The sequence below is a fragment of the Amblyomma maculatum genome, chromosome 1 (assembly GCF_055883805.1).
Source record: "Amblyomma maculatum isolate TAMU_Amacu chromosome 1, ASM5588380v1, whole genome shotgun sequence".
In the NCBI taxonomy this organism is placed as follows: domain Eukaryota; kingdom Metazoa; phylum Arthropoda; class Arachnida; order Ixodida; family Ixodidae; genus Amblyomma; species Amblyomma maculatum.
In genome coordinates, this window is record NC_139344.1 from 273314523 (window position 1) to 273337927 (window position 23405).

General features: G+C 41.2%; 1 protein-coding gene across 9 annotated transcripts in view; it reads right to left on the reverse strand.

The window, feature by feature from the left end:
- Positions 1 to 1109: 1109 nt before the first annotated feature.
- Nt5b (5' nucleotidase B) overlaps positions 1110 to 23405 on the reverse strand; it is a 99763-nt gene continuing 77467 nt past the window's right edge. For 8 of the 9 annotated variants that reach the window (XM_084591286.1, XM_084591285.1, XM_084591283.1 and 5 more), the window contains 15 exons: positions 20834 to 20929; positions 20669 to 20757; positions 18261 to 18318; positions 15806 to 15899; positions 14929 to 15008; positions 9943 to 10003; positions 9828 to 9869; positions 9657 to 9749; positions 9505 to 9575; positions 6897 to 7115; positions 6758 to 6818; positions 6617 to 6674; positions 6418 to 6536; positions 1876 to 2004; positions 1110 to 1666 (listed from right to left, as the gene is read on the reverse strand). In XM_084591286.1, coding sequence (XP_084447412.1) covers positions 1562 to 1666; positions 1876 to 2004; positions 6418 to 6536; positions 6617 to 6674; positions 6758 to 6818; positions 6897 to 7115; positions 9505 to 9575; positions 9657 to 9749; positions 9828 to 9869; positions 9943 to 10003; positions 14929 to 15008; positions 15806 to 15899; positions 18261 to 18318; positions 20669 to 20757; positions 20834 to 20929 — 1375 coding nt within the window. In that variant the 3' untranslated portion in view covers positions 1110 to 1561. The remainder of the gene's footprint in view (positions 1667 to 1875; positions 2005 to 6417; positions 6537 to 6616; positions 6675 to 6757; positions 6819 to 6896; positions 7116 to 9504; positions 9576 to 9656; positions 9750 to 9827; positions 9870 to 9942; positions 10004 to 14928; positions 15009 to 15805; positions 15900 to 18260; positions 18319 to 20668; positions 20758 to 20833; positions 20930 to 23405) is intronic. The other variant, XM_084591288.1, reaches the window with a different exon arrangement.

Here is a 23405-nt window from a genome sequence, read left to right on the forward strand (position 1 = left end):
CAAAGATGAATTGCCGATACAATGTTCAAGATGGCAGATCAGAGGTGTGCCTTTTGAAAAATAATTAGCTTTGTAAAAAAAAAAGTTGCTGCATGACACTTATTAGTAATTAGTTTTTTTTTACATTATTAGGCAGACAAGACTCACTGGTTGAAGAAATGACACCAGGCTTGTATAACACCCTAGTAGCACAAGCTTCATTTCAGGACTGAAAGTGCCCTATTTAGAACAATGTTCCAATGCATTACAAGTGCGATTGCAAAAAAATAAATTGAGCCCTACAAGTACAGCTTGTTAGACTTGCATGCCATTTATTTTGGCTCGTAACACTGCCTGCAGCATTTTTGAAAAGCTTAATTGTTCGGCACAACTGTTACACACCTTGCTCGGCTAATGGTTACTCATTTTCCTTAATCCAAACACTACGACACCATTCATCCAAATTTTTACACCAAACATGCTTTACATAGAATACTTTGTGCAACTGCTTGTGAAGTTCAATCAAGTACTTGGTCTCTTAAAAATATACGTTACTTTCATCCGCTCATTTGCAGCAACCATACGTTCATTCAATAATTCCCATGCCAAGAAGAGAGTTCAGTATTTTTTTGGTTTCCTGAAAACACTTGCAGCATGTGTTAGCAAGTCTTATACAGGCTCCATAGCTCGAACTTTAGCAAGTTTGCAACGAAACTAAATTCTGAAGCTGAAAGGCAAAAATAAAAGACTCCCAATTTTTTTTCACAAAGCATAAAGGAGCTCGATTTCTGAACATTTCAAACACACCTGCACCCTGTAGAAACAACTTGCTTTGGTCCTGAAGACCAAGCTGCTTAACATGCAGCAGAAAAATGCAGGCATGAAAGAACTTGAAAACAAATATAGGTCTGATATGAAGAGCTAATGTATGCGACAGAGCCGACTCTGCTTATGTCACCATAGTCTTAAAAGCTGCAAAGATGACAGAATAAATCCTCCAGTGAAACAAGCAATGACGAATGAATGACAATCTGGTTGCCCCTCATTAGTCCAGAAACCATCAACCATCAAGTGAACGAGCTAGCAGTGATAACCTGCTCCCCAACAGCAACACAACCACACAACCCCACTTAGTTCTTGGAAAATATTTTATTACCTAAAACGTGGCCAATACAAGGCAGATAAACAGTTAAGAATTATATTCAATACAGGAGAGGAGGTAAATCCAGGATGAGCAAGGAGCTGACAAGGCTAGTTTCGCAAAAGGGCAGAAATTTAACATTTCCAGAGAAACCATTGCATACTGCAGACGAGCAGATGGCTAGTGAGCCAAGTGCATTGCGCTAGTACATACATATAAAAAAATTTACACAATGTACATATCTCCTGCTTGAAAGAACACAAGCTTGCCACAATGCAACCCTGGGCCGGCGCACTGTTCCAACGCACAGGGCCTGGTGAAAGGGCCAGCCCAGCCAAAACCAGCCTAGCCCAAGTGGGCACTACTTGTTAAGGCCACTGATTGGCTAGCTGCCTTGCGGTGCACATGCACGCAGCCAAAACTAGGTGACAAAGTAGCTCCCTACTGGTGTTGTGTCTCAGGAACACGCTCTGCCTCTTCATCATCATCATCAGTGTCATGGTGGTGCGTTATCTGACTTGGGGTCTCCGGAATGCGATGTGGCACCTGCGCATGTTACAGGCAAGCAAGCGTCAATGTCACGAATTTATTTGGTTCGCCACATTTTGAACAGATGTGCTTGCCCCCAGCACGTCAGGTGCTGCCGCTGAAGATTGCTGATCGAGATAAAGAGAGAAAGAAGATTGGACGAAAAGGGAGCTGCCATTACAAACCTTCATATTAGAGTGCCCTACCCTTCTGGCAAGCAAACTCACCTGTTCGCGCTTGGGCAACTCGCGCATAGACTCAGCTGTTCCCCTAAACACTTCGCCATCCAATACGGAGTCTCCATTCATCTGGTGCGCTGGGTCCTGCTCATGGTTCACAGTGGACTCGTGTGGCATCTGGGGAGAGTGTGGTCAAGTAAGACATCCAGGGCTACGGCCAGCATAAAATAGGGGGACAAGGCTACATCGACCAATGGCAGGTGATCTATGTCACACCTAGTGACGCTACACAAAAGGGGTGCTAAAAAAAAAAACAATTAGTACGCTGGCTAGTACAAGAAGCATCTAGCGGTGCATGTGGCAAACAGTAGCAAGTCAGGCTAAGCAAGTGCTGTTCACTGTAGCATTCACAGAATGCAGTACAGAAGGCAGGGCTAAGATAAAATGCAAGACAATATGATATACAACACTGGTTGCTGCAGTGGAGAGTAAACAAAATTTTAAAAATTCAGCTTTGTCATATTGAGGCGGCTTCTGCAATATTGCGGTGCCAGTGTTGGAAGACATGAGAAAACTGATAAATCATGTTAACTAGCAAGTTGGTTAACTAATTCCCAGTTAATTTTAAGGGCTACAGTAAGATGCTGCATTAACTGGAGATTTGTAGCTGGCCGTTAGTAACTGCCACATCACAGTTTTAAATTTTGAAAATCTTCCCTCGACGCTGAGGCTTGAACGATTATGGCTGCTGCATGCCATTTTCGAAAATGGCGTACACAGTTATGTTCACCACTAGGGTATTTCTATGGTGCATGTGCCTTGTGACCTTTGTCCCGCCCATACTTCTCATTGCTCCAGAGCACACCGGAGAGAACGGGCATGTGACGTGTGGCATAAAGTGACCCACAGTGACTGACATTGCTTCTTGATGTGCCGATAGCATGCGCTTTATAAAACGGGCTTATGATGGCAAAAAGTTGCCATGGTGTACACAACCAGTCGAGCACTCGAAATTCTAGTAGTAATGGCCATCTGCATATTTCCAACTGCAACCAGGTGCCTAACTGTAATAATTTAAAAAATGACTTTATTTAGCTAACTAGCTGACCCGTTTACATGGTTTACCATTTTTCCGACGGAATCAACACCAGTATCGCACCACCACAGAAGCCATCTACACATCAAGAATCCAAGTATTTATCAAAATTATGGTTCATTTTTGCTGAAACCATTATACCAGGTGTTTCATGGAAGCCCACAACTGATTTTTAGAAATGGCTGTTTCAAGGAAGCATGCTTTTTCTCGAAAGTAGTACCAAAGCCAGGAGGCATCAGAAAACAGGGGAATAAGGTGCCCAGTATGCTGGTTAAATAAACTCTAGTAGTTAACTTTGCGACTATCGCAGATAGGCACCTGGTTGCATTCACATTTGTATCTGACCATTAAAAACTCAATTTCAATGTCTAGAACTTCAAAAATGTGACTGCCCTTGGCACAGCAGCATGAAATATTTCAGAGCAGCGCCCACCAAATGGAGTTACTCCGAGGCACATGCGCCACCCTCGCTATGCTGCTCGTTGCAGTTAATACTCCTGCCAAGGCAGACACAAAATAATCATTTGCCATGTGCACAATGGAGCGGCTTTATTTGATAAACTTTGCTTTACTTACAGAATGAGCATGTGATTATTTAAATGCGCTAGAAATGTCTGAAACACTACCACATCAGATTTCCAGCCATATATTCTATAATACATATTCTCAGTGAATTAATTATTTTACTTATCTAAAACTGCTTCTGCAAAGAAAGTGTGTAAAGATCTCATATCTTATTAGAGCACTTCAGTGCATCAAAGTAACAGTGTCAGGAGCATTGCCTAAGCTTGCTATAGAGCTTTGCAATCTTTAATTCTTGGTTTGGTAACCCTTTTCTGTAGACATAAAATGGCCCAATCATTCTATGCAGCAAGATTTTTCAAACGTAGCCAGCGTCACTGACTTGGCGACAACAGCAGCAGATGCTTCTAAATTCTCTTGCATAAACATGTGCCACGATGCTAAATGATAAACGCTACTGCTCCCCATTAGAGGCATTCCAATTTTTCATTTTTGGGTAGCAAAGTAAATGGACAATTGAGTGCAATTTGTATAAACGTCCTCTAATAGTAGTTTTATATATCAGTACAGAAAGTTTACACTAAAAAAAAAACAAATGCAGCACAGTGAAAAAGGTGCTCATTGATCATGAATCACTGTAAGGTAGCCAGTTTATACACTAGAAAGGAGCTTACTGAATGCTGCCATGAAGCACTATAACGAGGCCAGATTTTTCATCACTGGAGGAGTGATGGCGGCGGTCAATGACTGGAGGGGCACGGTGCAGGGCAATGTGTGCAAAACAGATACATAAGTGGCAACTTGAGCTACTACATGACCAAGACCATCATACCTTTCATGCGCCAGAGTTTAAAAAGCACTAGCCATGCAGTGCTGCTCCAAACTGTGTACAAGGCGGCCCGCTTTTAGCTTTCGTGTGTCTGTTTCACCCTAAGGCGAGCAGCAACGATAACGTTTTGAAAATAACGATGTTAAAATAACCATCTTCTACTTGCTTCTGTTTCGCACCCCAGTTATGTAACCCCCTCACATAATACTCCAATCGAAACCCGTGAGGTATTTGAATAAATAAAAAAAAAAAAACAAGGTGAGAGGTCAAAACCACATGGTTTAGTTTCCCCTACACGCAGGTCCCAGTGTAAGACAATGTGCACGTCATGAGGTGGGCTTCGACATTCATTACCTTCGTCCATTTCTTGTGGGGCGTGCACTTTCTAGAAAAAATTTTTAATGATGAAACTGTTCGCTAGAAAACAACTGCAGCAATGCATGCAGGACACTACTTTGCCCATTCTACTGTCCTCTGCCAGCCCTGCTCCTGTGCACCTCTCAGCATTGCACTCGAAAGAGACTCGTCTGTGATCATGGCAGGCCGTCGTAATGGGCCGCATAATGCACACTTAGTTTCCAAACCAAGGAGTGTGCAGCTGTCATGCCGCGGTAGCTCTCAGTGGCCATCAGCACACTGGGTCTATGTAAGACAACATTACTGCAAGTGCACTTTTCCCGCATGCTGGCTGTCGATTCAATGAGGAAATAAGTTTAATGATGCAGTATCTCTTTCATTAGAAAAGCTCGTCTTTCGATATCAAATCTAAAATTGTTTCCTGAATTTCACCTTAGCTCTAATTGTGCCCAGTTAATGTACATACTGCAGAATCAGACCTCCTTGATGTTTTGTATGGAGTGCCGCAGGGGTCTATGCTAGACTTCTCACGCATGTTAATGACATTTATCTTTGTATGGAGCCAGCCAGGGGTACAGCTACAGCTTTTTGCAGATTACCGTGTACCTTTGTATGCAAAGTTGATGACCAGATAAAATTTAGTAACGAATGAGGCATAGAAATTAATCTTAATAAGACAGCTTCTACCACTATAACCCATAAAGAGGCACCACCATCAGTTAAATGGTGTTGATGTAAACCGGGTCGCCAGTGTTAGATATTTAGGTGCCACAATAACTAATCTAAGTTGGAAAGAGTATATAAAAATTTGAAATAAAGCATTCAGACAGCTCAGCTTTCTTGAAAGGCTTGGAGGAGCACCTTCAGATGTAAGATAAACTGTGCACAAAACATTAATAAGGCCAATTCAGAATGTGCAAACAGCATGGAATCTACATCAAAAATATGAGAAATCCACCAAAAACAAACTTAATAAAGTAAAGAATTAGCCCTCAAGTTTATTTACTATAAGCATTCCCAATATCAAAGTGTAACAGACCTCCAAGTTCAAGGGTGTGTCTACTTTGGTTATCTGGAGAAAGATGATCTGTTTGAAGTTATTCTTCCAACTATGACTATCGCATTAACAAATGTAATTAATTAAAACTGCCGAACCGCCATTCGAATGGAATGAACCAAAGTAAATGCATTCGACCATTTCTATCGTGATGTAATAGCAGTTTTAGGTATTCCATTTTCTGGTATTCTATGGAGCTGCAGAATGGTTTGCTTGGTTACATTGTTGAAGCATAATCTACTGAAGTGTTCTTGATGTGGATGTGGATGGGAATATAGTAGCTACCTTTCCCCCCATAATTCAGTATTCTTGTACCTTCTTGCCATAATAAAACTGGTAGCATGAAAATGAGATTACCTTCTATTATCTTGTTTTGCCTGACAAATATAGTTGTATTGGTTTTCTTCGCACACCACCATGTTTTCTCTTGATGTTTGTTGCTGTACTAGTGCTGCTGTTACTACATCACTGACCATGTTACTGCAAAGTTGTGTGAAATAATCTTTATTTGTGTGCCCTCTCCTCTCTAAGCCTGAGAAAGGAAGGTCTGCCAATTCACAATAGAGAACAAAGGCAAGACCTCCAAAACCAGACTCCATAGCTCAAAAGCCTGTCTCTAATTTTGTGACATTACCCTGTCTAATGATAAGCACACTGCTAAATCTACAACAAATCTACAAGAATAAAGACCATTTTTTGAAGCAACGTCAGACAATGAAGACAGCTTACCAGCATTGGAGGTGCCCTGAACATGTAGCTGAATGGGTAATACATGAGGTTCACAAAAGTGAAGGCATAGATGTCAGCATAGCGGCAAATCTGGTTGGCAAAAAAAGTCTGCCGGGAACCTGAAATAACCCAAGTGTGATGAGAGCAAATGAGGCCTTGGCCTTGCAGTGCACACAAAAGAAAAAGTTCTGTCACTCACCACTACGGAACATGCTTCCAAGAATGCCGTAGCACATGTCCAACTCATGAGAGGTTTCCTAAATAACAGAAAAGAAAATTGAATTGCCTGATGTCCTCTGTAACCACGTTGTGTGACTTGGCAAAAAGCAAATGCACTCACCCGGATGGACTGACGAAGCTTGCCAATGTCAGGAACATCTGTGGAGCTGCTGTCTAGGTTCCTTCACAAAGAAAAATGACAATAAATAAAATGCACTTGAGAACTGAAATGCGCTACTGAAGAAATAAAGTTCACTGACTTGTAGATATCACCCAAGCATACGTCCAGTTCCTGCAGCTTCTCGAACAATGTCCATCTGTTAATGCTGACATTAATTTCTTTTTCCAGCTCTGGAATCATCAGGAAGGTGCGCCAGCCACGTGTCTTTTTAGACTTGAGAATGTCTCCATAGATGTGGTCACCAATGTAGAGGACATCCTTTCCCTTGGCTCCTACGAACTCTGTGAAGACATCACAGCTACCTGCAAATAACAACAACATTACTTCACACATGGGCTGCTTCAAAATTGTAAATATGGTGCAGCGAACATTCCAGGAAATCTAGAGCACTGCTGCACTATCTTGAGAATACAGGCTAGACATGTTTAAGCCCAAAAGTGCAGCAACATACAATCTATTCATTTAAATTTAACACTAGGCATGACTAATGCTAATGCTAACTAAATGAACAAATTTAAATCTGTAGTTCTATGCATGGACCAAGTGGTTTTTTTAATGCTTACAGGTTTTTAATTTCTGAAGAGAATACTGGTATGGTCTATGCAGGTGGATTGCATATGACAAGGCAGGTATGTGTGACAGCCCACTAATTAGATGCGTAATAAATTACCTGATTTGGGAAAGGGCACCAAACCTGAAAGGGCCTCTATGCCCATGTGATAACACGCATGGAACAAAAGTGGTTCAAACAAGATATGCAAAGAGAACTACATGCTGCTACATGTTTCAAATGGTGTAACATCAAATGGTTTAATATCGGCCATGACGCCCGCTTTCAGACAGAGGCAAAAAGCAAGACGCCCATGTATTGGGAGACATCAGTGCACTTTACAAACAACCATAGGTGGCTGAAATTATCTGGAGTCCTTTACTATCATGTCCCTCATAGCCCGAGTTGCTTTGGGATGTTAAACCCTATAAACGAAACAAATCAAACCCACAACACTTGGGTAACGAGCCAGATATGCCAAGCAATGACCACTTGCACTACAACAAATGGGGCATAAGCAAGGAGCGTGGTCAACAAACCTTGTAGCCAAACTCTGGACATAAACTAAAAATTTGCGATGAAATATACATGCTTTCGCGTTACCAGTCCATAAGCAGTACTAAGTGGGCACCTAAATTTTAAATTTTCTTAATAAGCAGTTTATTCGACCATAGGAAATGTAGTTGCATGCTTCTCGAGTAGGCTTTCTTGCATTGCACATTTATAAATTGGCACTGTTGCGAGTGATATCCCTGCCAAAATGAAGCTCTCCTACATACTCAAATACAAGAAAAAAAAAACTATTTGAGCCTGGCCGACAACCTGGACCACGCGAGTGCGGTAAAAGTGCACGCTGGTAATGAGATTTTGCGTGCTTCACCGATTTGAAGCATCCTCAAAACAAGACAGGGCCACTATGCGACTGAGCATGGCTATGCAGCCTAGAAGCAAGCCTTTTGAGCTGCACATTTCTAATCGAGGCTATACTATATGTCTAGACACTAAATGCTCACTTGAATATTCTGGAACACCATGATTGCCAGAAGCAACCATAGCTATGTAGTACATTCTGAATTTTCATCATATTTTTATTTATTTTTTCAACAAGCACAATTCCAAAATTAATTACAACCAAACGAATACTGAAAACTAATTCAAAAGAACTGGTTAGCAAGTGTTTTTGGAATTTACTTTTTTTCCCCCTAGGTTTCAAAACTTTGATATAGTGCTAAGAATTGCCAACCATTTAGGACAAAGTATGCATATTCAGCACAACAATTTGAGCTGAAGCCTTTGCTTTGATTATTCCCATAGTTGACATCTTTATGCACGAATAAGAGTTGAATTAAGACATATCCTGCATGTGAACCACAGGTGTTAAGGAAAGCTGGCGCAATGCTGATACTAAAGTCACTCTACAAACATGCTGGACTAAACAGTGAACTTTCTCAGCCTCAACAGTTGAAATGTCCTTTATGTGGGTTGCTTTGTTGAAGATCCCTTTTAGAATCTTTTGTAAAAGGCTAAATAAAGGCATGTAGCAGGTGCTACAGGGACGTTCCCAGGCTAACATGCCAATGTCTGGAGTGAAGTCGCATATACTTGCTGGCAATATAGCTCCAATATTATAGTTCATGCTACTTCAGCAATAGCGAAAAATGGCCTTGAAAAATTTTCAATTACAAAAAGACAAAACTTGAGTGGCACAGATAGCTGTTTTTGTATAGTCATGAACCTACTATGGCAATATGTACTTTTAGCTCAGCATTTTTTTAAACATATGGGACAAGAAAGTCAATGTAAATGAACAATCCCTCCAAGAGGGCATTTTGGCAAACTAGTGGGTGCAGTGAAGACTGGTAACAAAAGGAGTGCAAAAAAAACGATATGACAACACAAGTGCTGAACAGCTAAGGTTTATTCACAGACAAAGAACTTAGTCAAACAGCACAAGTTGGGCTGCTATCAGTCTGATAAAAGGAATGAAAGGCACTTTTTAACATAGAATAACGCACATATGATACAAGTTAACACCGACATCTGTCACCAAGTGTGCCAAATGGCCCCATAAACCCTCCCTACTTTCTTAGCTCAACTGAAAAACGGATTCTTGAATATGCAACATATGAAATCCCACCTACCTCCAGAGTAAACTTGGCCAAGCTGCAGTGGGCCGATGTGGCTACCAATCCGCAGGGCTCCTGTGCTCTAAAAAAATATATTCCAAGTAAACGGACATAGCAAGAAATACTTTGCATACCTTTTACAGAGTAAGGCTGTTTCACTTACTGTGTCTACTTGTCGCAAGATTGTGCCCTCCCCAAAGAACAAAGGCTTTCGAGCATCGACAACAATGTAGTCGAAGTACGACTCCCACGATCGCTGTAAAAACAGAACAGTTGATACTTAGAGAAGGTGAGAATAAGGCAGATTCCACAACTACTCCGATTCAGAACTTACATGCTTCGTGCTTGGGAAGTCAAACAGGTACTGCATAACTTTCTGCAAAAGTGATTGGAATTTAAACAACTAGATCTTGGCAAAAGCTCAAAACTGGAGACATTTGATGACTTACCGCTGTGTATGCATAGTCACTGTTGGTCAGCAAAAAGAGCTTCTTATCGTGTGCACGCATCCTAAGAAACAGAAGTTCATATAAACAAGTGATGTCAGAATGCCAAACAACAAGAACACAGCCATGAAATGTATGGCTGCAAACTGCAGCTAATGCTTCTATATTTTGTCCACAACTTCGCAACAAAATATTTAGTATTGCTTTTCAGAAACCAGAGCAACCAAAACATGAAAGTGATCCAGCAAATGCAGTGCAGTATCAGCAGGCACAGAACTTGCATCGCAGAAAAGCATACGAAAAGCAGCAGAGTGACTTCAACATATACTGAAGATTCTGGCTGCCATAGTTTGCAAGCAAACGTCTTTCAAGGCTCTTGTTAAGTCAACTTTCAGTACATCAAGTGCATGACCACAGAGTGCACTTGAGCCTGTGCTATGCCAAGGAGTTGCTCAAACTACCGAATAATGTCTCTGTCAGAGGCTATAGTCAACCTACGCAGCCTTCAAGAAAATTTAAGTGTGAGATGCAGTGGAAAGGCTGCATCGATGATGAAACAGAATGCATTTTTCTCCCCGCACAGAAAATATTTCCACACAAATGCCTTACCCTTGGAACCTATCTTTGTTGCATCCTCACATCATTCCCTCACCTCCCACCTGTAATAATGCTTCTTGGGTGCCACAGGCAATGAGAGTAAGCAAGTAAAGAAAAGTACCACAAGTACTTCAGCCAGTTGTGCTTCAAATTACATAAAATTTTCTTCCAGTTCCTGCACACGTCACTATGGCTTTCTTTTTTTTAAATAAATGAATCAATGTGAACATGAACACCTGTACTATAACTTCTGTTTAGCAGACAAGGGTAGGGAAACAAAAGGGTCATTATGACATGCATATTAACAAAGCCAATGTTCAATGAACTCAAAGAAGCCATGTGAAAACTGGTTTGCTGTGTTGATTATTAGAAAATTAGTAATGCGATAGACCTCTCCCTCGTGTAAACAATGTGACGTCACGGAACGCACGTGCGGCGACTGCAGCGCTCTTCGATGCAGTGGCGATGGGCAAAATCAGTCGTTTTTCTCGGCCACGGCCGTACTGAATGCAGCGGCGCGCGCTTGTGTCTCTATTTCTTACACCGTGGTCTCGACCAAGGCCCATTCCTTGTCTCGGCTAGCCTCCAATGCGTTCCTGTGTATTCCAAACCGATGGAGCTGCCCGAGTATGCGACGTTATTGCCTGAAATCGCTCGCCGGCGGTATGTTGAAAAGTTAGTAGTTGACGGGGACCAATACCCCGACCCCTTCCTTTTGAAGGACTGGAAAAATGACCACAAATTGTGCCGAATGTTCGTTTTGGTGACATATGCGTGTATCTTGATCAGACGCCCGGCCCTAGCTACGCCACAGATAGCTTGAAGTCCTATCACTCGTTGAAGGCTTACGTTCTTGCAGCGGAAGGGCATGTGCGCCAAGTTTTCATTGCCGACGCTGGCTTAAAGTGCCGCTTTTTAAAAGCTAAAGTGGCGCCGTCGCAGAGGACCACCGGCAAGCTATATGAAGCCTGGACGCTTTTGCACAAGGACGGAATCGTACAGGCAGGTCACTGCACATGCATGGCCGGGTAAGCTGTGTTCGGTGTGACGTCGAGCAATAGCGTTTTAACAGGTTACTTTGATAGGCACGAATATGAATGGATGCGGCAGATTGGAAGTGCAGTACACGCAAATCGTACCGCCAGAATATATCCTTCACGCGTGAAATCAGCCTGCGATACGCAGAGCATAGGATCTCGTATTTTTTTATTGTGTTATAAGGTTTTCGACGTCGCTGGTTCGATCCCGGCTGCGGTTGCAGCGGCGGCAACTTATCGATGGGGCCAAAGTTGAAAGTGTGCTCTTGTGTCGTGCAGTGTCAGGTCTTGGGTGACCAAAATGCTCCGGATCCGTGTTATGCGACGTGCCTCACAACCCATGTGCCGCCTGAGCACTTCAGACCCTGCCTATCTAGCCGCTACGCTTGCAAGTCTAGCCTATTACTATGCTACCAGTTTGCTACAATTAAAATGTTTATTACCTTCTACCATCCCTGTGCACACTGAACGTTTTCTAGAGGTTTTGGCACTTTAGTTGCTGCAATAGCTCGAATGGTAATCTACAAGTTTCAAAGTGTGCGCGCTCTTGTAATGCTTGACATTTAACAGTAATAAACATTTATCTTTTAGTTTAGCCACGCATGTAGCTTATTTACTCTTCAAAGTGGAAATGCTCGTTTCATCTGGACTCATTCGGTCCACTAGTTCACAGCTTTGTGAGTGGAATAACCAGTTCCGTGAAAGTGTACGTAACAATTTTTTTATTCCCTCTAACTACTTGATCTTTATTACCTTAGTTTTAGCTTAAACTCTCTGACAACATACCTTACTAGTTGCTACTTACCATTGAGATGAGCTGCATATATATGAGCTCAACAGAGGTTGAGTTGAGCACCCTTTTTGAGGAAACATGAAAAAATGTTAACGAAGAAGGTAAATAATGAGGTACGGCTTGCCTTCTCAAAGCCCCTACTTCTATGGGTACAAAACAACCAGCAGTCGAACAGTTTTATGTAAATCACCAGATAGTGTAATAAGTCCAGTGAATGATAAACTAGCTGAACTCTAGAACAAATCAGCATGGGCAAGTTCCGCAGATCCGGTCTGTGGGCTTTCATTTATCTCGGCGCAGTGCGTGCACACACATGTTCAGATTTTTGTCCCGTGGAAAACAAAAGCGTATACCAGAGCCTTTTTTGGCGCGGTTGGTGCATCCCACTGCACAGCAGCTCGTAGGCATTACGATTCAGGGTTGGCAAAGGTCCCAATGCCCGCAATGAAGATTATTATTGATCGCGCAGCGAATCTCTATGCGAGCGCATTCATTCGAGCGACTGTTTTGCCCATCGGCGTCTGCGGCGCAAACCGGGAACGTCACCACCATGACGTCACTCGCACCGCGTGACGTACCCGAGGAGAGGTCTATTACGGCTGTGCGTACTGTAACATGAAATACAAATGTTATGAATTTGGATGTGGTTTCTCAAATTAAAAAAATAATAAAAACTTTCCTTCAAAGTTTTCTGGTTTGTTGGCATCCTGACCAATGAGATAGCAGATGAAGCGGCCCACAAAAGTCTACAACATCGCAACTATAAGCGTATCTACTTCACAAAATCAGATGTGTCAACTCGCTGAGCAATATATCCAGGATGAGAAGAACCGCCTCTGGAACATTATCCCTTTTTCCATGCCATCGACCCACATCTCAAATCAAGACTACTACTCGGGCTTTCGAGTCATCTAGAAAAAATGTATCATTGTATCCGCTTGAATGCTGCCCTTACGAACAGTCTACGATACCGATTCAAGCAAGCAGACAGTTCGTTTTGTGACAACTGCAGCTCATTTGGGACTGTACTCCCTATAATCCGCAAATGTCCAGCGTACACCAACGAACGTGTGCACTATGAACAATGCGTGCAGTCTGTCGCCCAAATGCCGCTCACAGTGGACTCGATACAAGTCCTTTAGGCTGCTGCAGACGGCAGCGCTGTGCAATGACATTCTTATTTGCTTATTTAGATGCTATTGGTATGTTAAACAAATTACCCACCCACTTGATCATCACGCTATACAAGCACACTACTGGACTTCGGTCTTATCCAAAAAGCTATCCATCCATCCATCTTCAATGACCGCACTCTTTTCTAACCTTTCTTCCATATTTATACCCTAATCCTCGCCCCCATGCAGAGTAGCATGTCAGCGGACATTAACGCCAGCTAAAATCAGTTTCATTAAAGAGTCTCTTCCATTATATGCCTTTTAGTATGCATGCCATGATGAGTCCCTCATACCCGCATACTTCCTCACTCAATAGCTTACTGAGAGCCCCAGTTCTTGCAGTCTTGATGCCATGGGTAGTAAACGGTGATTTCACAACTCCTGCCCTTCCTTTCAATCAGTTTTGCACGACACTCATGTTAAAAAGAATAGTTATGTCTGCCAGTGTGGATGACGGTGGCGCTGGTGAATATTCTCAAGGCTACGTTACACATCCTCAAACATATCCTCAAATTTAAAACATTGGACCACCGCCACAATAGGTCAGTTGACAAAGCCCCATATCTGAAACATTAAGTTTACGGGTTCAGATCCCACTGGCAACATGTGGCTGTTTTTTCTTTTACTTGTAACAAATTAAAAAATATATTCTCTGCATATAGCAGTTGAATAAAACAAGCTATGGCAATGTTCAATAGTAAATTTCAGGCTATGGTCGAAAACAACAACTTATCTTCATGTGTATTTTCATTGCTGCAATTTGTGTCCACTCGGATGTGTTTTTGTGGATGAATCACCAGTTATATATAAAACTACAGCCTCTTCATAGGACTACCAGTAATGGCAAGAGTACTTCACGGCATCAAGCATGCAATATTTCAAAATACTAGTTATATGTCTCAACGTGCACAGGTACTAGATTCCTCTCCAGCCATAGCTTTCTTCATATAATTCCAAATATTCCTGTCCAGTTGCATCAAAATTCATGAGAGATGTGTAAGACTGATGTAGAAACATTACAGTAGACAACAGATGCTGCTGATGCCCACCTTGACCAAAATTGAGAACAGCTTACCCAGAGACACAGCTAGGGGAACTTTTTTTCTTTGTGAGTGACTAATGTGGCAGCACATATTAAGGGTTGCCACCACAACGACTGCATTTTGCAACAGCAAGAAACATCCAGAACACTGCCAACCTCAAATGCCAAAAACCCAACAAGTGATTTTGGTACTGCCAATGGCTTAGCAAGCACTGAGAGTAGTATAACAGAGGACATTTTAACTCAAAGCATCCTCTACTACGTGAACTTCATTCAGATGACAGCAAAGTGGCAGACTGATATATGTAGCTGCAGAATGCAGTAACTACTGTAACCACTGCCTACCTATCAAGAAGCAAAGGTAGCCTCTCATCCTTCTCCAAGTACTTGTCAAGATTGTTGATGGTCTCCGTCTTAAGCTGACCCTGAAAACAGATCAATACCGAAAAGCACCAATGAGAAGAAAAACCACACACTGGATAGTTACAAAATCATCAATGACAAAACCTTCATGTCAGTCTCATAAAAAATGATCAGAATTTTGTTACAATAGCAGTGCATGTTGGATAAGTGGTAGCAGAATTGCTTGAAATACTCATGAAAATTCATGGCAAAAATGAGTACAGAACAGTACAATCACATGGAAGCTGCACAGAAAATAATAAGGTTTTCATGCCACTAGCAGTAACTGCTAAAGCATGAAAGCAACTGGACTGGCCAAGATTAGTGAGAAAAGAGCTAAAAAAATGAACTTTTTATATGATAGCGTTAACAGCCTTGTTCCCCAAAAAGTTATAAACTGCGACTCATACAGCAAGTATGATATATAGTTTCAATGAAAAAAATATATATTACAGGGCAAGAAGTTTGAAGGCCCGACCCTCTGCAAACAGTAAACTGCTACAGTGAGAAATCTGCCACAAAATCGTTGACAGATTTTCTTTAACTTTTAATGACAGTTATGCCTCACGTTATGTCACAGTTAAGTAGATTAAGATTAGAATAGATGATCAACTCCTGTCAAGCCAAAAGTTATACCTCGTTTTTCTTTAGACTCAAAATACTTACATACCACTGTAATAATTTAGAGATTATGCAAAACCTCAATACAGAATATTATGAAATACTTCCAACAGCTAACCAGAAACACGGTGAAAAGAAACAGTGTCCTAAACACCTTACTATGAAAGCACCATCTAAGGAAGATTTTACACAAGCTTACGTAGGTGTGGATGTTGTCCACAGCACCACGGACGTCCTGGAAGATGGATTTGTAAGACATGAACAAATTGCCAATCTTCACTCCGGTCTTTGTTCTGGAAAAGAATTAAAATAAAGGTAACTCAAGACATGAGCACATTTTTAGTAATCTTTACTACCAAATGATTAACCAAGTTAAAACAGTTCGCTAGCCTCTTCCCAACAAGCAGCAGGTTGGTTGACTGTTCCGACAGGTTACAAATCGGATTAAGAAAATATTTCCAACGACACAAGGAGGACATTTAAGTCTATGAGAAAAGTCCACTTTAAGAGTATCAATGATGAGACTGCAAACACAAGCCCTAATAAACAACAAAAACTGCTTAAATTTTGTCCGTAACCGAAAGGTCAGGTGCCTGCCACAATTTTAAAAATATGGTATATGGCAGCTGTGCATTAAATTTCGTCTAGACCAATCTTTTGTTCTACCTGTTCAATTCAACGCCTGTTCAAACAATGCTTAGACATTTCTGGCACACCTAGCTACGAAACAGTCCACACAGAATGCCTCATCACATAAGCATTATGCATGGATAAAATCTGTCAAACGAGAGCTCCCAACTGGCTGCCAATGCTCACACGTCACAATTCCATGGTTAATGCCATCTATTACATGTTGTTCAAGCACACCTCAACTTGTCCACTCCGAAACTTCACCTTCCCAGTTTTGCTACATACTGATAAAAGCCACAAGCAAAACATGTTGCTGAAAGCAAATGCATTCATGCTCTCAGACTTCAACTGCTGTTTTCAGCACTAACAATATTACCCCATATTATAATTTTCCCATACTTTCAATAAGGTTTATAAGGACTTGATATTACTGAATGACTAAAGCTGTAATCCTCCTGTGAACCATGCAAAAAAAAAAAGTGACAGCATCGACCTAGATTTCTGCAAGTACAAAAAGTACCTGACACCTTTTTTTAAGTCACACCTAGTGTGCCATATAGCATCGGCAACGAGATTGTTTTGCAACAACTCTGTTTATACTCAGATAATACTAATGACATAGCACAACTGTAAGAACACCGTAGTGTGATGCCCTTCTGATGCTCTAAAACATCATACCTCACCTCTCAGTATTAATGGTGTAATTTTACAATCAGCGGCAACATATTTTAGCGCTATATTAACACCTAACCTTTCTTGGAAATTTCGTAGTATCTAATACTAATGGATTCATTCCTTCATCAGTTTAGTTACTGCTTAACGAAACATACAATCTGTCTAAACCTTGATGTATTGGTTTCATCAACCAAATTATGGCTGTGATGTGCAAGAAGTGTTTAGAGGAATAAGAAAATTATGGAGGAGCATAGTATACCACCCGACATATAAAGCTGCTTGAACCACGCCGTAAGAACGTGCCTGCGTGTCCTAGGGGCAAAGTGAATGCAAAGGGTCCTGGCAGGCAGATTCTGATGTCACCCTCCCATATGAAAGGACAAGCCCGCGTTGGCAGTTCCTGCCAAGCACTCCCTACATCCAATCAGTGCGCAGTCATGTCAGTTGCCAGCTACCACCTGCCAGCTCCATGCTAGCGATATTTTGCTCACAACACTGATGCCAATGACACCGGATTTACTGCTGAACTGGATCTTTAATACTATCACATGAAAACCAATCTAATCTGTAATCTAACCTAAGCTGTAGGCAAATCCCACAGGATGACAGAAGAAAATATGCAATTAAGATGAGGTGACCACAGTCCTTTAAAGCCCATAACCGCAAAGCACACTATTTCACTAAATCCTTTATCACTTTGAAAAGTTCATAATTTTTCTGAACACTTAATTACTATCACTCATCTCGCGCAGCCCTCATGAAGAATACATAATCATTAAAAGCTCCCTCCCCATAAAAGAAAAACGGCCTGCCTATGCATCTTCTAATACTCATAAGATAAACATCTGAGAAAAACTTTTATTCCCAAAATTAAACACTACCATGCATAAATGATTCACATAATCTGCTTGTTGATGAATGCTCCAACATGTTGTAATTCAAGATCCCTTTGTTCTTGGGCCACAGAGAGCAAAACCACTTGATCACAGGTACCACATAAGTCGTGAGTAAAAAAAGATCACCATAATGACGTCACCACAGAGACGAAAACTGCATCATACAGCTGGTATGGCTGTTTTTCTGTGAACATGCTTGACATTTTTGTTAATGGCGTATTCATAACTGCAGCACCGAGCAGAGCTTTGTTATCTGCCACTCCAGAAACACTTTACTAGTGTGTTTTTTTCACTCGCGACTGTACCATGCAGCATTACACCATCTAACGGTGCTATTCCTCTCAACACTGCTCTCTCGGTAATGAGGGCACTTAAAATTATAGATATACATAACAAAATTAAAAATTGATGTGATCTACATAACACAAATGAAAGCATGAACATTGAACTCACGGTATATACTGTGGACACGTGGAGAAGAAGTCGACAAGGCAGGCAAGCAGGTAAGTTTCTGCCAAAAAGAAAAGTCAGAAAGCAATAAGAAAATACAATAGTGAAATTGCATGAAAATCACCTGCGACTCCTTAACCACATACCCTGGTCATGAGATGGGTTGGAACAGTATGAGATCGCATGAACAGTTGAATAGCACACATGCAAAAAGTGGACATGGGTTATGAGTGATACTATATTGGAGAACTCAATTCAGCCAATCAGGGGTTCTTTAACACCCACCAACACCACAATGTGGTTGCCTCCAATTAGATTAGAGCTGAGAGAAAAATATGAATGTTCCACTGGTGACAGACAGTTAACAAATACCTAGCAAAACTACAACTAACTTCCACTGAGCTGTAAGGAACCAACTACATGAAGCTACCTATTTTTCCAAAGCATGCTTTTGGAGCTTACTGCATGAAACACCGTTAAGCCCACATGAGAAATGGGATTTCATGGTATCAACACCTGTACATATTCTGAAGAACAGCACCAAAAAAATAGCGCAAATCACAAAAATTTGTTATTTGCTAACATAAAATTTGAAAAACTGTTCAAAGTGAAGACTTCTAACCAGCCAACACATAATGATGTCTGCCAAAAATCGTAAAGGCTTTGCAGGCATTCCAAGATTTGTACATGGGTGGTTACACCTGTAAAATATGACGTTGCACATGGTTCTTAACTGAGCCCCAAATAGGGCCTGCCCATTTCAAGAAGCCATGTAAACCAGCCATCCCTCAGATAGCCTTAGCAAAACTGAAATAAATTCTTAAAGGGCCCACAAAAAGCTTTTTACTAAAATTATAAAATACACACAAGCAATAGGTATCCCATCAATTGTCACCATAATGACAAAATGTTTAAGCTAGTTTTATTACCACTGAAGATATAAGCAGGGTGTCTAGCTAACCACTATTTTCAAAATCCCCGACTTTTCCAGGTTTTCCCAGATTCTTTCAGGTCAAATTCCCTGATGAGTGAAGAGGCTCAAAATGTAGCTGCTGATGATTATGAGCATAGACGAATAATTCCAACAAAAAGCCATTTATCAATCATAATCTGCAGTTTACAATAGTGAAATGCAGTTATTAGTGCTAATGGCGGGTAAAAAATGTTGCAAGTTTACTGAAAATTAAAAGCGCACTGATGCCAGCCTCAACTGTGCTCTTTGATACTACCAGTTGCGAAAATTCCTATAGGCCCCATGTATAAAATAACGGCGGTTTAGATTGGTCAAAATATAGTGTGCCTCGATGCGAGGCACATTAGGTCACGGCCAGTCTCGAGGGAGAGTGCGCTTCTCTTAGCGTGCTCTTAGCAAACATTCTTAAAGATAACAGCCATAGAGTTAAAAGGAGACTCAAATCTTAGAACGGTCGAAAATGGTCAAAAGTCGATTTTGAGAAAAACTCATTTTCGGAACGTTTATCCTTTCGTGCACCTGCACTCACATTATTAACGCTGAATTCGGTCAGGAAATGCGATAAAATCGGCTTTCAAAATGTCACAGCAGCCAAGATATGACCAAGACATCACACAAAGGTTTAAGGTCGTTTCAACCATACAAGCACTAATAAAATTCCTGCTTTGTTAGTTTAGTCCATGCCAACTCTTTCACTAGCTTGCCTCAGCAGCCAGAATGGCAGTAAGTGAGAACAGTGCTGCTGGATAGTAGTCTAAATTTTGTATGCCTCACATAATACTAAACCTATTTGTGATGTTATAGCTGCCATTCAACTGTTTACTGGGAAACATTACTACCTGGTCACACATGTGTACAAATTCCCTGCGCACCTTTTAGCAGGATGAAAAATGGGATGAAGTACTAACGTCCCTTTTATAACTGCAGCGCATTTGACGGCACAAAAAAATCACAATGGAGCGGAGTTTTCTCTATGCTGTCAGAGGCCCTGCAGTTACGGAGGCCAAAAACCAACTCGCCAAACATGTATTGTACAAATACATACTTGGTGCCTCTACCCAAGCAAGCAAAAATTTTACCACCAATGGTACGCAGTTATATAGGGCTGCAGTCAAACAGCTGTAAGCACATAATTAAGAAGCTGAAGAAATTTTGTTTTTTATACTAACCCTTAACTACAGTCATGGCCGAATTTTTAATCCAAGCCAAAAATGTTGACTGCAATGGTAGAAGAAAGAAAACACCAAATATTTCCTAGCAAGAAAAGCCACTGCCAATCTCCCCAAAGCATGCATGGCATGAAAGAGTTGAAACTTAATTCCTCAGTTTTGAATAATACTGCCAGCAGCTGCAGTCAAGTACTACAACATAATGCTGACGAATATCAAGTAGAGCTACAGGCAAGAGGGAAAGCAGAAAGGTCAACTTAATTACTCACCAGGTAAGTTGAATAGAGTGTTGAGCACAAATACCCTAGATTCATCAAGCTTGATGAACTTGTTTGGGTAGATCTTGTAAATCTCTCCCCTGACAATGTAAAACAAAACATTGTTAGCAAGGTAAACTCCACAAGAGAGGCTTGTATCTGAAAATGCATACTCACGTCTTCAGAAACTGGAAGCCATGACAGCACACCAAGATATTTCCATAGGGATCAACTTTGAGAAGGTTTCCATACTGAGAATCAAACCACAGACCCCTGCAGGAGCACCATTAAAAATAAGCCATAAGAAGTCTGGGTAAAGGCTATTTGCATGAACTTACAGATGGATCAAGCAGATGCAACCAAACCTAACCTGCACACCATTTTATCTATATGTGCCTCAAAAGTGACAAGGCACACCACTTGTACAAATATAACTGGATGACAGACAGGAACAAACTTGCTCCTACCCTTTTCCTCAAGTCTGACACCTGCTGACTGCATGCATTTTCAAGTGTGGTTCTGTATTTGTCAGTGATGCCCACAGACAGAATATGTCAGGAGGTGTGCAGTGCTTTTTCTTTAAATAGCACTACCAAGCTGGGGTCCCTCCAAGCTTTACTTCATATTTCTACAGTTTCCAGAACCTCCTAACAACTTCCATCTGAGAAATATACTCCGCAACTTCTGACACAATGAAAACACCACCTAGCCTCTTATTCACACACTTGTGTTAACCCACTGAAAAAACTGGTTGCAAAGTATGGCTGTAAACACAAAAGTGGTAGCCACCTGCAACAATGTCAAATTAACAAAAAATTATGCTTCACCCCGCTACAAGTGGCAAAGCACACAGGCACCTTGGCCACTGGTAGTAGCAGTGACCGCAGTACAAAGCCAACTACCGCTCATAAAATTTGTTTTTCAACTTGTGCAAAGCAAAAGACGTACACAAGTTGAAGCAGGCAAGACAGTGTGTACAGTGAATTTCATCCATTACATACTATTTAGTATGTTAGCGCATTGGAACAGTGCAATGTCTGCTCTTAACACAACTTCGGCCTTGCAGACCGAGTTCAAGGTTATGCAGACAAAGCGAGTACTGTCAGCATACATGCAGGTCCCTGCAGTATGAAAGGGAACAAAGTAGGCAGTCAATGATCACTCTAATTATGCGCAACAGTCGCTTTTTCGTTTTCCAAGTTTTCTTCTTGGTGTACCGACGATATGAAATGTAACCGATGAAATAAGCAAAACATCATGCAAGCTGGTTCTTTCATAATGAACCTGTGATAAAAAATAGAGCACAAGAGCTTTGATGAAATTTGATATTACCAAGAATATGAGCTGCCTGTTCAGTATACCTGAATGTAGGTATGTGCATAGGCGTGCGCAGAGGGGGCAGGGGGGGCGTCCCCCCCTCCCTAATCATCTAAGGGGGGCGCCAAGTTTGCCCCCATACCTCGACTCTGTCGGACATGTGCAGTCGTTTCTAAAAAAGCAGGGTCATGCAGATGTTTTTTAGTTTGCTATACTGGTGGCTGAGGATTCGTCGTGCTGTTGCGTTCCAAGTCACTATTTCCCCCGGAAAGCCGGGGACTAGAAAAGAGTTGTCGAGTATAAATCCTGCATCCATGGCGATACTTGTTTTGTTTCTTCAGCACACAATATTTTGTATGTGTTGCTACTTAGTTACATCAATGTTAAATGTTTTATAGGCATTCTTTATCTTTGCTTTGTGTTTAGGCTGTAGGAGCCATGAAGGGGGGGGGGGGGGGGGGATGGAGCGCTGCAATAATACTTCCTGCATTCACTGCAGGGTATGTGTTGCATTTGCTGCATTCGCCGCAGGGCATGTGCTGCATTCGCTGCAAGCACATACCCTGCGCACGCCTATGGGTATGTGCTTTCTTGAAATATACATGCAGGGGTACAGCTAGCTAGTTTTGCAATACCCATCTTATTCCTAACCTATTTCTAATCATTTACCACCAATTTGTGGAAACTTAAGTCCCCACATTATGTATACAAAGATGAGCACTTCTATTACCCAGGTAGCACTGAAATATTAGACCAATGTTACATTTTTGTTGCAGTCAAACATTATTTTGCTATTGTTAATGTCCCTTTTTTCTAATGTTTTAGCAATGTTACATATTAAGGTTGGTATAATGTGTGGATAGACATTTAAACAATATAAACCTAACATGTATGCAACATAAATGTAACTTTCGTGAAAATGTAGATTAACCTTGCCGGAGCATGCAGGCCCACAGCTCGCGATGGTACACAGCTTGCACACTTTGCAAAGACCAAAATACAGTACAACAAACTCCATAATACAGCACTACTACTACACTCACCTTTGAACAAAGTCAAGCTTTTATATCCATTGCTGACTAGAGCGCAACGAGTCATAGTGGAGAATGGATAATAATGAAAACTTTCTAACAAAATATTAAGACTATGCTTTCATTCTATGGCAGGCATTTCAAAGCTCTAGTTGCAAAGAAGTTACTGCAAACAGTTTGGTTACTGGAAGAAAAAGGGCAAAAGTACTGGGGCTTAGGGTTTGAAATATATAATTGCTTTATAGTTATGATCAAAATATATTTTAACGTTTAGGAGACAATATTAGAAAAACATTTGTTTGTAACATTGAAATAATGTTTGCAATGCAACATAAAACATAACATTATTATAACTTTCAAAAGTAAACATTAGTATGTTTCTTTTGAATGTTCTACTAATG